At 36.9% G+C, this 14,633-nt stretch overlaps 1 protein-coding gene across 3 annotated transcripts in view; it reads right to left on the reverse strand.

Moving 5' to 3' along the window:
• Positions 1–14,633, reverse strand: part of LOC116169263 (E3 ubiquitin-protein ligase AMFR-like) — a 44,405-nt gene that overhangs the window by 3,136 nt on the left and 26,636 nt on the right. For 2 of the 3 annotated variants that reach the window (XM_031485310.1, XM_031485319.1), the window contains exons 2-7: positions 5,310–5,567; positions 4,771–5,261; positions 4,606–4,716; positions 1,179–1,342; positions 1,024–1,133; positions 716–969 (exon numbers count right to left, since the gene is read on the reverse strand). In XM_031485310.1, coding sequence (XP_031341170.1) covers positions 716–969; positions 1,024–1,133; positions 1,179–1,342; positions 4,606–4,716; positions 4,771–5,261; positions 5,310–5,567 — 1,388 coding nt within the window. Of the gene's footprint in view, positions 1–715; positions 970–1,023; positions 1,134–1,178; positions 1,343–4,605; positions 4,717–4,770; positions 5,262–5,309; positions 5,568–6,067; positions 6,098–14,633 lie in introns of those variants that run through there. The other variant, XM_031485327.1, reaches the window with a different exon arrangement.

Consider the following 14,633-nt stretch of genomic DNA (forward strand, 5'->3'; position numbering starts at 1 on the left):
ACCCCCCCTTCCCCTCAAGCCCCGTCGCTCACTGATCTCGAAAAATAGTGGCACAGGAGAGTTATAGTTTGTACAAACCAAATTATTTCGATGAGACCTTTCATTAGAATACCATGAAGGATAGAACATGTGTTCCCCCCCCCCCCCATTTTCCCATTCCCCTAGAAGTAGTTCAAAACGGCAGAAGTGGGTCCGGGCGGGCGGAGGGACAAAACGCAAACAATAGCACCTTTTTTTAATTCCTAAAACATGCGCTAAAAATTGTCTTTATCCCCCAACTTGGCAAAGGTGATTACTCCACACCTAAGCATATGGTCCAATTAGTTTGATGTTTTTTTTTCTTAAGACTCTTGAAAGATTGTGCGGTAGATACATAAGGGATACAGAGCTAACACGGTTTTCGCTGCACCCTAATCCAAACGTATACTCTCCAGGAAGATCTACAGAGTCAACCCTGCACTGCGTCGTAAGGCGGACTGAGAGATCGCTAGACTATAAACAGGCCTGGAAGCATTCATAGACATAGAAGATTTTGACAAAAAAACCTTCGAAAAAATAGAAAGTGTGTTACGCCACTTTAAAATTATTTCTATTACTTGCCGCTAGCATTATTTGAATCAAATAGATTTCATTAGTTACATGTATAGTTGATAATCAGTCACTCACGTTGGAGATACCCTACTAGATGCTAAGTTAGGAGAAAAACAAAACTTACTTGTCTACATTTTCCTCATTGACCTCATCCCAATTTTGCGAAGTCGAAGTATCAGGCTGTTCTGTGCTGCTTTGCCGTTGCAAAATCGAGAGGGATGGGTTATTTTCAGATGGCACTATTGGTTCGGTCTCCCTAAACGTTGGCGAGTTCAGTCGACCATCGAGAATATTTTCGATTGTCAATTCAACAGATCTTGTCACACGTAGATCTTCAATGATTATGGGAAGTAGGTAATGGGGAAATAACTGTTGTACCTGCAATACAAACATTGCAATAAGTATCTGGTGATCTGTGATGAATACAAGTACCTGCCGCGCCATGGCGTCAAGCTGAGAGTTACTTGCGGGTGCGCGACTTAATCGCGGCAATTGGCTGACCTCTACTGAGAAACTTGGTAGCCATGAGACATATCTTGATCCTAAAAGGAATGTTGTAAAATTAAGTAATGTTCGGTTTTTCTTACCATCAAAGTGGAAGAAGTGATTGAGTGGCCGGCGAGCAGGCTGAGGGGCGTTGTGTTGTATTTCTGGCGATTCTGGACGGTTGTCTGACGGATTTTCGATATTGAGTGCCAAACGACATGTTGGACAAGATTTATCTTGTTCAAGCCACGATTGTAAGCACATTCTGAAATCAAACATAAAATATATACTCATTATACATAGAGGATACAAAAAAGATGTTCTTAATTTGTTTATTAAGAGACATTTGGTATTCTTAGATTGTTTGGCGTATCGTGTACATCTCACTGTTCTCTTTCTAAAGTTAGTTGAACGTTCTGATGAAAAAATCAATGGTCTTTTGAGGTGGATTGGTTCAGTATTTTTATGTTCCTACATCCAAATATCATTTAAGGCATCTACCTCAGAATACGCCAGTGCGTTGCTATGAGAGAGTGATAGTAGATATTGAAAAATATCATGTTACCTTTTACCATGTTAAATTACATTCAATTCGTCATCGTGCAAGACTTCTTTATTTATTTAACCACAGATCTCATCAGGTTATTGCGAATTTATTTTTGTTGGAACTTCGTTGTGAAAGATCATAACGGAAGTGTGTCGTGTGCGTAGTTTTGGTAAGAGAACTTAGTTACTATCGTCTGGGTTATTAGTCATGGAAATTTCGCGAGTTTTGGTAGATAAATTGGAGAGAAATTCCAATTGGGTTGATTGGAAATTCCAGGTCAAAATTCAGTTACATGTATTGCGAAAATATGTTGCAAACGATTGAACTAAGCTCCATTTGATTGCGTGATGCGGACTACGTGGGGACCGAAAAACAAGATAAACGACACAAATCTTTTTCAAGTACGCTGATAGTCCCACTGCTGGGTCAAGTAAGTGGCAGAACAGTGCGTCTACATCTATAACGCAATCAGAGACTGTTGCGGCTTGTTTGGCTGTAGGGGAAACTGGATCACAAGGATTCTCGATGAAATAGACTGCAAATGTACCCCTGTGTTGAAAAAGTGGATAATCAAAACGCCATTAATCCAATAAGGAATCCTATTTTCCAAACGCAACGCCCACAAAGCATATTGACATCAGAAGGAAGTTCATCCGTGAGAGTTTGGATTCTGGTCAAATTAGAATTGATTCAGATTAACAATTAGAAGCTGATCTGCTCATCAAACCTCTCACTAGACAGCGCTTCGAGACCCTTCGTAGCATCATCTGAGTAAGTGAAGTGCCTGTTTGTGAGTGAATCCTCTTTCTATTCTGTCAAGACTTTGATTTTTAGGGGAAGTGTTAATGGAAAAATCAAATAACCAGTCCCTAATGATTTTGAATGGGCGCGTTCAGCCGTATCCAGCACTTATACACAGCTGTTTCCAGCGCCAAATTTCAGCCGATGAAATTGGTTGACCGCATTTTTAGTGTACCGTTCCTGAAGGACTGTCAGACGATGTAGGTGTTGAATTGAAGGTTTATTAGATTAGGTCTGTCAACAATTTCCATATTAAATTGTACAGAATTCCTTGAAATTCTGGTTTTTTTTGGAAAAATCTAATTATATGAAAAGAGTTAATTAAATTAAAATGTCAATAAATCTAAATTTATTATTTATAGTCCAGTCAAATTAGCTCTAAAAGTAGTATAAACTGGATGTTGTCATTTCACTGAACGAAACCAAGCGTATTCTATGTAAAAAAATCCGCTGAATCGGAAAATCATAGTCCCCCTGGCCGGAAACGTCCGGAACATATTGTTATAAACAAAAAACGAAGAAAAAATGAGAAATTGTCGTGTTTTTTCCCATTTGACTGCCAATATCTCGTTAACTATTGCTCTGAGGGAAAAAATGAATAGAAATGAACTTGTTTAGAATAAAATTTTCTATAAGATACAGTTGGTCCGGAACGCTAATTTTCAACTGTTATTGTTTTTCATGGAAAAATGTAAAAACAGTAATCTCTAAAATTAACACTTTGTTATTACTAAGTAAAATTCATTCGATCTTTTTGAAAATCCGTATTTACTAACTACTTTTGATAACAAAACAATATGACAAACCAGATCACCGTAGGTTTCATACTCATTGATTAATTAAATAAACAAGTAGAAAAAGAGATGCTTTGTCTTTCAAACTGGGGGAGTACAAGAGTGTTCTCAATTTTTTTATACATATTATAAACCCTAAAACAATCTTTTCCAATAATTGTCCCGATGATTCCTGCAAATGGACGGACTGTGCAATTTTTTTTTCAAAATCCGAAGAATTTTCTTAGTTAACAAATGGAATAACTCCCGAAATATAACAAAATAATATCTCTATAATATGCGAATGTAAAGTTCTTGGAAAGCCGTACATTAAAAAAAAATACGTCCAAATCCGATTATTAGTTCACGAGAAATCAGCTTTTGACTTTGAAGCCAGTTTTCGAAACAACCAAAAATGATTTTGCAAATTGGGTCGCACCGATCGATTCTTATTTACAACCTGCACTTTTTTCATGCTTCTATTTCACCAAAATGAATGATTTTTATGAATCCGAGTGCCAAGGGCCGATTATAGAGTTACTTTTCTTGTTAAATCTCGGAAGCTATTCGATTTGTTAGTTAACTAAAAAAATTCCACAGTCCATTGATTTGCAAAAATGATCGAGACAATTATTGGAAAAGATTGTTTTACGGTTCCACTATGTATAAAAAAATTGGGAACGCTCTTGTAGTCCCCCAGTTTGAAAGACAAAGCATCCCTTTCTCTACTTGTTTATTTAATTAATCAATGAGTATAAAACCTACGGTGATCTGGTTTGTCATATTGTTTTGTTATCAAAAGAAGTTAGTAAATACGGATTTTCAAAAAGATCGAATGAATTTTACTTAGTAATAACAAAGTGTTAATTTTAGAGATTACTGTTTTTACGTTTTTCCCTGAAAAACAATTACAGTTGAAAATGAGCGTTCCGGACCAACTGTATCTTATAGAAAATTTTCTTCTAAACAAGTTCATTTCTATCCATTTTTTCCCTCAGAGCAATAGTTAACGAGATATTGGCAGTCAAATGGGAAAAAACACGACATTTTCCCATTTTTTCTTCGTTTATTGTTTATAACAATATGTTCCGGGCGTTTCCGACCGGTGGGACTATGATTTTCGGATTCAGCGGATTTTTTTACATAGAATACGCTTGGTGTCGTTGAGTGAAATGACAATCCAGCCCAATCCGTAATTTGACTGGACTATTATAATTGTGTGATGAGATGCGTTATAAATAAATAATTTATTACGAAATACCCTGTTTACATGACCTAAACAAAAAATAGACAAGTAAGATGAAGGGAACATGAATTCCCATTGGCTCATTCAACCACTAATTGGTATACAGTGAATACATTATAATCGTGGGAAAAGATTATTAATAATAAAAATAGCGAACTTACGTATGAAAAAGATGCGAACACGGAAGTTTCCTTGCAGTTTCCATTTTCTCCCAACATATCGCACAATTGTCAGAATTTGCTGCTATTTCTTCCGCAGAGGCCATGGGATAACTGATAGATAAAATCCAGTTAGCAAGATATTTAAAGGTATGAGAGATTACATACTTCTGTTCCATATGATTTAGGACCCACAGATAGTTTCTATGCTTCTTGCATCGCCTTTGCATTTCGTGGAATAAGTACCTTAACTGCATGCAAATAACCAGACTTGCCATAGACAAAAATATATTACTCCATAGTAACATGTGCATGTGATGAACAAAATCGATTATCAAAGCGGTAAGTTCAAATCCTAATTCTATGTAGTATATGACTGGGCCACGTTTTTCTAACACTGTGGCAGTATCCCTACTTAAAGATCCGTTGGTATCACGACACATGTCATATAGATGTAAGGCATATCTGACAATTACATGTAGAGTTCGAATGCCCAGAAGGATTACCTCTGCCGACATAAACGCGAACGTATTTAGTCCTTGGAAAAATCCAACAAAAATACATATAAGCAACATAAACAACGAAAAAACAAAGATGGATCCTAGCAGTCCCAACAACTTCACATGGCTCCAGGCCGGTGTAGTTGGTGAAAATGACAGCTGAAAACGAAAGTATTAGCGTAAAGCACGATTTTTAAAATTACTTACATATTCAAATCGATCTTTTCCAAGTTGAGATAACAGATGTAGAAAGCCTAACAGGGAAAACCACGAGCACCACAAAAGTACCTCTTCCAAGTACTGTACGTTAATGACTCCAAATACGAATATAAATTTGTAAAAAACGAAATTCCAGAACTTCTCTTCTAAATGTTGCTGTTCGGACACCCGCAGTTGGCCAAATACGAATTTTTGGACACACCGGCCAATCAGTATTAACCAGCAGTAAGCCATATTGATCATAATCTGTAAGAAAAATATAAAAATATGAGACTACATTATTTCAATTGATGCTACTTATTTTAATTCACAAAAAATTAATCAATTTGCCTTAATTCATTATTAATCGTTAGATTTGCCATATTGTCTTATCTATTGCTAAATCAAATTCCATTCTTGACATAATAAAAACTGGACCACGACCTACGTTAAACCAGTTGTTAGTATGCAGCTTCGGTTAGTATCGAAGCGCCATATAAATTTGCCGAATTGCATAAATAAATTCGTTTAGCGTTTGTTTTTAGGTTATTTAGTTAACGTTACGGTTACACTTTACAGTACAAAGTATCGGGCGATCAAAAATGGGTGACGTCGAGTCGCCTTTGGAAGTTCAAGTTAAGTACGATTTCCATGTAAACAAAAATTCCAAGGGTGACTCAACGGTCACACATTTTTGATCGCTATGTAGTATGTAGGTACGTACTAAGCGATTTAAATTAAGTACTTCGGACATACTTAGTACTTACTAATATTATTGGCATTTTGTAGGAAGTCAGTTGGTTATTTATGTTTGGTTTTTTAATAACTTTAATTATCAAACTGATAAATTTGTAGGTAATTGTCTCGGTAATTGTTAGTACTAAAAATAGAGGCTATTATCATATAACCTCGAAGTTATACTGGTACTCTGTCTCTTATCAAATAAATTTTTCTTTGTTGTAAATAAAACATGCACTACTCTGAAATAACTCGAAATTAAACTAATCGACTTTTTGGCAAGAAATTCCGTACGATGTGAGCTTGGCTGACGCATGTGCTCATAAAATAATAAACAATGTACGAATACGTAATATGCCGTGGGAAGATGTGCTAGGTGCTATTTACGTGAATAAATTTCCATTCATGGTATTGTCTTTGCAACTACTAAACCAGTGTTCTGAATTATATTATTTCTCAGGCGCAGTAAAAGCCTAAAAGGATCTCGAAGGTCGACTAAATGGGAAAAATGTGCCAATTTTTTGAGAAACGATAGTGGAAGCAGAATTTCATTTCGTTTGCCTTTTGCTTTGCTATTGTATCTTGTAGGTATGCTACTATCGAACTAATAAGATGTAGGTATATGTAGGTAACACCAAACACCAATTACACATCTTAAAACATGATCATAATTTGTTCAACTAGTTCAAATCACCGGCCTCTTTTTTGCTTTAACGGTCATTTAAATAAAATTCTAATCTTATTATCATCATCCAATCAATTAACATACCTAATTTAAAAAATTCTGCTTAATTAGCCAATTGGAAAATTACTGAATACAGTTAGTCCAGTAATGCATAATTTGTTCGAATGTCGTAAGGTGTCTCCGTGGTTAAGTAGTGCTCTGAATTGCTTAGTTTCACGTTCGTACCAAAATCATAAACAAATTTAGTTCAATGTCAACTACTTGATGAATTTTAGAATTACGCAAATTAGATGGTTTCTTATTTTTGGGTCGAATTAATATACAGTTTTTAAAGTGGAAGCGGATATTTCTGGTGAATGAAAATATTGCTGTATCTATGACGTATTGTGTATAGAAACAAAACTAAAGAAAGAGCGCATTTAGCACTCTTAACAAAATTAAACGTCTTATCCACAAATATTTGGGACATTAAGATTATACGTTTCACACTTTAAAAAAAAAATTAGTGCCGTACAGCAACTTTGAGCACCACTATCCCCAAGAGGAAGCCTTTTCATAAAGACATATGGCTCTACGAATCAAAAATTTCGACATAGTGGCCATACTAAATCAAAGTAGGGCAGTAGCTTCTAGCTAGACCAATAGATCCTCGATGCACATCATATCGGACGTCAATTGTTATGGATTTTAATTGGCTAGTTCATTGTAGTAGATCTGCGTAGAAAAAATATATAATATATAAAAAACAATCCAGCTCTAACGGTGTCGCTACCTCTAACCACCACTGATCAAGGGTTGTCTGACATTGAGACGACCCTATTGGTCTCTGACGAAGACACCAACCCAGACAGTGTCATCATCCCTTCCTCTGCGGACTCCAAAGCTTCGAGTAACAAAACCTCAGCAGCCCAGGGGAGACAAGTGAATTAACCCAGTGGGTGAAAAACCACGTCCCAACGCTCAAATTGTGGGAGGGAGCCTCGGAGGGAGCTCAATTTGAACTTCGGGAGGAAAAGAATCTTCCAAAGATTCACGAGTTCATGGCTCGCTTTCCGGGGGAGATCGAAGAGGTCACCGCCCTCATTTTAAAATTGTTACACAACCAAAATGCAGGCATTAATGTGAAGGCCTGGAAAGAAATTCAGCGCAACCTGGTTGATTACACCACCGTGATAGCCTTCACGGTCGCCAATGCGTTGGTCAGTTATCTAGCTTGATAAGAATCTGCAATTGGCTTTCAAACTCAGACAAGTTCTGTTCGCTCGCAGACAGAGAAAGTGAGGACAAAAAATCAATCAGCTCAAACCGAGGCTCAAACCCACCAAGGAGGCCTCAAAACCCAAAGAAGCCTCTGGTGGAACACTCAAAGCAGATTACTCCAATGGAAGTATGGGAAAGATTACCTGCCCCAAGCAGACAAGCAAGCCCTGGTCGTCGCTCAACCAAAGCCAAGGGAAAGGTTTCTGCTTAAGTGAAAGGGGACGTCACTCCTCATATACGCCTCCGTCCTGGGGGACAAAAGATAGCTCCATGTCTCATAATGACCGACATGAAATTTATACAAGTGAACCTACACAGGGTGATCACCAACGTACTGTGCAGAAGATCCTCATTTAAGGAAAGTTGTCCACTGAAGAAGGTTAAAACAAATAGAAACACTCCCTGGTGGAATAATGAGCTAGGAAAGCCACCAGAAGTTTTTAACAAAGCCAAACGCACTGGGTGCTGGGAGAAATATAGAACGTCCCTTGATGAGTATAATAAGCCGATTCGGAAGGCAAAAAGAGCGTCTTGGGATAGATTCTCTGAGACGATAGAAGAAGTTCCCATCGCCACTCGCCTACGGAAGATCCTCTCAAAAGAGAAAAACAATCCGCTGAGAATGATGGTGAGACCACACAAGGTAATACATAAGGGAAGAATTCCTTAAGAAAATAACACTTCGCACCAACCAACAATGCATACCAAAAGGGACGCTGTACGGAGCCCGCCCTTCATAACGTCATCTCTAAGATTGAGAAAAGTACGCTTGACAAAAAATCGACCTTCGTCTGCTTCATGGGCATTCAACTGCCACTCAATGACTCAATTGATGAAGCAGCAAGAGACAAAGATATCGAGCTGTGCACAAGGCGTTTCATAAAAGCAATGTTAGAAACTAGGGCAATTAATTTGAGGAAGGCTCCAAATTGAAGAAGGGAGTGGGAACAGGCATCAGAGCCGAGGTTATAGATCACCAAGTGAACAAAGGTCATTGTTACGTTGGTGTGCGTGCAAGCCATAAAGGGATAGTCGGTAAGGAGGAGGCTGATTGTCTTGCTAAGGTCGGCACCAAACATCCCCAAATTAGGCCGGAACTATGGAGCGCCAGCAAGTCTAACTGGAGGAGTGATGTGAAGCCAGCTCAGAAGAAATGGAAACGTCTATTGGAATCTGCCCCTGTACAATCCAAGAAACTGATCAGTTTCCAGGAGACTAAAACCAGCTCGTGCACTGTATTCAGCAAAAGTTAACTAAGGTCATACCATAGGCCGGGTCACTGAACACCGTCCCTTGAGATATCTCAACATACTCAGAGCAGCTTAGGATAACACATGTCACTTCTACTTCGAGGAGGAAGAGATAGCGGAACACATCATCTCCTGGTGTGAGGCAGTCTCCGAACAGAGATCACAAGACCTGGTTGAGCCCGTAATAGCACCTCGGCAGATCAAGGAGTTACAGCCGAAGAGGATCCTCAGATTTTTTTAACAAATTGCCGCTCTCGGAGTAAGACAATAGATCCAAGGCTCAAAGTACGTAAGCGTGATATCGCCCAGCCCAAAAAATTAATTAGTCTTGTGCCCAATTACAGAGTGACCCGCATAGCGGAAAAACCTAACATGAGAGCACTTACGTTCTTGTGTTTCTGTCCGTCTGTCTCTGAGCAATCAAGGTACAGATCACTTATTCATTCCATTTAAAAAATTAGAATTTTACATTTTCAAAACTGCAAAATTTGACTTTTTCACTTTCTATAAATTATATAAATTATCTATGTCTTATTTTAGTAGATCCTGAAAATAATGGATCTGTCTTGTTTGACAGGTAATTTATTATTTACCTAAGTATATTTTCTAACAATATAATTTAAAAACCGTTCGATTTACTCTTATGGCCAATTATATTCCCTAAATTTGGTACAAATTTTGCGTAACTGTAAAAATATAAATAAACACAACATAATTAGTTTATATTCGTATGTTTCAAAATAAGAAATCAAGAACAGTTGAAAACTCTCTAGCTTCAAGTATCACACACCAAATTATTTATAATTAAGTAGTAGCGTACCTAATTAGAGCTGTTAAAACAAATTATTGGTGACTCAACCATATGAATCAATGTTTAAATTATGCTCGACCAAAGGTGATACGTATTAGTCATAAAAGTATCAGTCGAGTTTTTTAAATAACACAACTTTACCTATTTTACGCAAAAGGCAATTTTTGCGGTAGACTTCAGTAAATTGAATGTTTATCCGCAATGCGTTTTATATAAGACCTTAAATCGAAGTGTCTGGCATCCGTTCAAAATTTTCTACTTGTCCCAGATTTCAAATATTGATTGTTATTTGTTCAAAGGTCCGCATCGACAATTACATTGTTACCGCATTGTACACAATGAATGTATAAACTAAATGAGATATGTTACAATAATACAAATGTATAAGTGTGTGTTAATTTTACAATTCCGTTTCCGGTTGCCAGTTGTGTAATTTTTCATGTTCATGCTTTGTTTACGTATCTACCACGTGATCTTAAATGATTGATGATACTTTTTTCGTTCATTATAGACCGAGATTTCACTTCAATACACTCTTTCGCGATCACCATCAAACCTTACAAGCAAAAATTTTTATTTAACAAATTTTGTCTTGATGTAAAGTTGTAGCTAAGCAAGTGCGATGTAAATAAGTGCTCGCATTTCGTCGGCCCTTACCGAAGATGAAAAATTGTGATGATGACTTAAAAAAGATGGCGCGTCGATCTAACGGGACGGTCTCGGTTCATTTGACTTAGCGTACGTAACAGTCCGTTGCGTGTAAATTTAAATACGCATTTTTCCGGTAGTCAGTCGGTGTTTCGAAGTCTTGGATCGTTAATCTTTTGTTATTTGCGACATTTTCATCCAACTACATGCGAAATTGAATGACTCACTGGTAGGCGCGGGATACTTTCTGATCCGAAGGAGAAATTTTCAAATGAGTATCACTTTTTTTCGAAAGATATTTCCAAAAAACTGTCAACAATTTTGTTTCTCATCAAGTATATATATATATATATATATATATATATATATATTTGTCAAATAAAAGAGATATTGAGGTGACCCTCTTATCTCGAACGCACTGTATATTCATATTGAACTCATTAACTTACCAAATTTCGTAGGAGTATCTCCATTTTCGTTGCCCGGACAAGAATTGCAGTGGAATTTTTTTTTGGAATTTTCGAAAACTTTCATGTTCCCCCAGATATCAAACTTTAGGCGAAATCAGAATTTTGCCCTTTCGTGGTAGAAATTTTGAATTTTTTTTGCAAAATCGGTATGGACACCCCAAAACCTATTCAAAGACGTGCCACCACTTTTTGTAACTCTTATGGTGGCTGAGACAAAAATTAAAAAAAAGAAGGGTGGCTCCCAGACGAAACACATTAGACCCTAAGTTTATTTGGAAAAAGTACTTGTTTTGATCCCCTCTACCACACAATTTTGTTTAAATACTTGTATGTAACAACATGTATATAAGTGTGTTCGAGATAAGAGGGTAAACTCGTATTCGAAAAACTGGTAAAATATATTCACGATCTATCCGATGGCATAGTGAAATTTCCGGTATCACTTCCGGTTAAACCTGAAATGGAATTGTTTTTCAAATGCCTGTTTTTTTTAGACCGTTGAAAAGAGCCAATCAATTTGCTCTACTAGCATGGATATGTTTGATATACAAATAAATGGAGAAATTCGTGATTCAATGTTTAGAAAACGTACGAAAAATAGCATGCGGTGTGCCATTATCACATCAACTTGTTCAATATTTCGTTGACCCTGACAGCACACGGTATGCTAGATTTCATACGTTTTCTAAATAATGAATCACGAACTTCTCCATTTTTAGCGTAACACAACGAAGTTGAGGTAAAGCTTATGTGCTCGTGTTTCCGTCCGTCCGCCCGTTTCATCGAGATCCCGGCCCCTGGGCCACCTAGAGACTTCGGGTTTTCGCTAATTGATAGCTGTTATGGTCTATATTTGCCCATTTCGATCAGTTTCATTTAACTCCATATTTTGCGCAGACTGCGCAATGCCAACTTTCATATTTATGGAGATATTTCCTTGAAATTTTAACCACAGGCGCTTCTAGTAAAGGCAAACATTTCGCACATGGTAAAAATTATGTGGGCATGCACAGCACAGTGACTGCACAGACTGATCATAGCCAACTCTCTTTAGTATGGTAATATTTCTTTGAAACTTTATTTTAATTATTTAACTCCTCTCTTTCTCTGGACGTGGACGTGCTACAATATGCAGATTCGACATTTTGTGTGCTTTCGATGACAATGCGTCGTTTCAATATGTACTTTGTGTTACGTGGCAATACCCACGAGTGGGTTTTGAAACATTTTTTGTATATTAACCATATGCATACTTCATGTAGTAGTGCAGCAAATTTATTTATTTATTGTCCCTCTTGTTCTAGGCCCTCAACGGGCTTACGCTCAATTACAGAGTAATCCGCATAATGCTTTTTAGAGGTGCCCCTGCAGAAGGTCTTAAGTTGTTCTATACTACTCCGGTATTTACATTACGAATTCGGAAAACTGCAGAAAAACCTAATTCGGAGTACCCGGCAGAATGCTCGAAACTGATCTAAGGGAATTCCCATCTCTGCCACAGATGACAAATTGATTGCTCTTTTCACATATCTTTCAAAGAAACATAGACAAGAAAGATGAAAGTTATGGTCTTGTCTTGATCGCTAAAAAGAAGTTAATGTTTTCTACCTTAATCAGTATCGGTCCAAGAGCAAAAAGTAAGGGGTAAAGCTGGATGACTCTTTCCAAGGTATTTGTCGCATTTTATCGCAGTGGACAACAGGGGAAGAGCACACGCAAAATTTTCTAATAAGAGCTCGCCCATCCCACCAACTTTCGTGTTGACCGACAATTTTAGGTTACGATGACAAAAAGAGCCCAATTTATCACCCCATCCTACTTAAGTTTAATAATTTATGTCAAAGTGACGTATTGACTATTTTTAAAATTGATTCTCTAAATGACAGCTAAATAACCGTTGACATGGGTTTGGTGAAGAAAAATGATGCACCGTTTTTATAGCCTTTTATTAAAAGGTAAAAATAGACAAGCACGTTAGTATTACCTACGTAGGTAGGTCGATAAAATTAAATCGAACGTACAACTACCAGTCTATCAATCCAAGTTTTGTATCTATTTTTGATTAATCCACGTCATAAAAGGAAATCCGTTTAGTTCCGGTTCAGTAAGTAACGCCTAGGAAAAGTTTAAACAGGAACAATACAACGAAAACAATATTCGGTAGAGCGTGACTTGTTTACCTATATACATTCATTCGTTAGCATCAAAACATATTCAAAGATTTAAATAAAGCAAAGTATTTAAGGAATTCAACGTATGTAACGGTACATTTGAAGGTGAGCTGAGCATTTCATTTCCGTTTTAAGAATAACGCGCATCATTAAATTTGCAACCTGTAATGTTTTTTTTTTGGAGACTGACCAAGTACTTATGGCCAATTGCACCGTGAAAATTGTATCCCTTAAATTTAAGCATAACTTAAATACCATGGCAACGATTGTCTTAATAATAAAATTTTTACCAGCGCCAAAAAAATTAATAGTTATTTACATAATAAGTCATGAAAGTGGTCGTTTACATGACGCGGAGGCTTATTGAAAAGTACGAGAGCGTCCGAGTGCCTCCAAGTCAGGTGGACTTTCATGACATATTATGTATAAAATTTTACCTGAAACCGCAACATGTTATAGATAACTTTTCCAAATTAAATTATTCATGTGTGAAATTTTGATACCTATTCACGCATGTTAAAATCACTTTATTTAATTGTTTCCATAGAGATTTTAAAATAAAAAACAATCAGTGTCACTTTTAATGCAGTTTATGCTTTGTACTTTTCAACTATACAGTCTTTATAACTAGGTACAAAAGCAGGTATCAGTGAAAAAGAGTACCTACGCGAGACATTGTTATAATGTAGCCGAAGCTGCGGCCGCCGTAGTGCAATATTCGCTCCCCACAAAGTCAAGAAAGAGGTACGAAAAGGCGTACAAACCTTTTAATGACTGGCGCAAAACTAAAGGAATAATTACTTCCACACATATTCCATTAATTGTTAGTAATTAAAAAACCATTATCCTTTGTGTAGGTATATTAATATTCAAAAATATCCACAGTCAGCATTATAATTATCCAATCGTTGATTGAATAACTTATTCAATGAACGATCTAATTGTTATTTTGCATGTACTAGGACTATAATCGGAGTCACGCAAAAATATTACAGTACTAGTCAGGTAAAGATCAACTTTCTACTGTCAAAATAGCCCTGAAATTTAGATTTTCTTGACGGTTTCAGGTAAAATTTATTGATGGAGCACAGGGTGTTCAACCCTTGTAAGTGTAGCCCGTTGCAACCAAATGACATTTGTCGTTTACGTTTAGGATTACGTAATGACATTTGTAAAGAGCGGAAGTGAATCAAATTTGCAGTGGCTGTACCTACCAAACACTAATGCGCAGGTAAGTTGTTTTTAATGAGAAAAATCTGTTTTGGGTACATTGCATTCATTCATTTGCGAATTACCATTG

The sequence above is a fragment of the Photinus pyralis genome, unplaced genomic scaffold, assembly GCF_008802855.1.
Source record: "Photinus pyralis isolate 1611_PpyrPB1 unplaced genomic scaffold, Ppyr1.3 Ppyr1.4_LG1, whole genome shotgun sequence".
Taxonomy (NCBI): Eukaryota; Metazoa; Arthropoda; class Insecta; order Coleoptera; family Lampyridae; genus Photinus; species Photinus pyralis.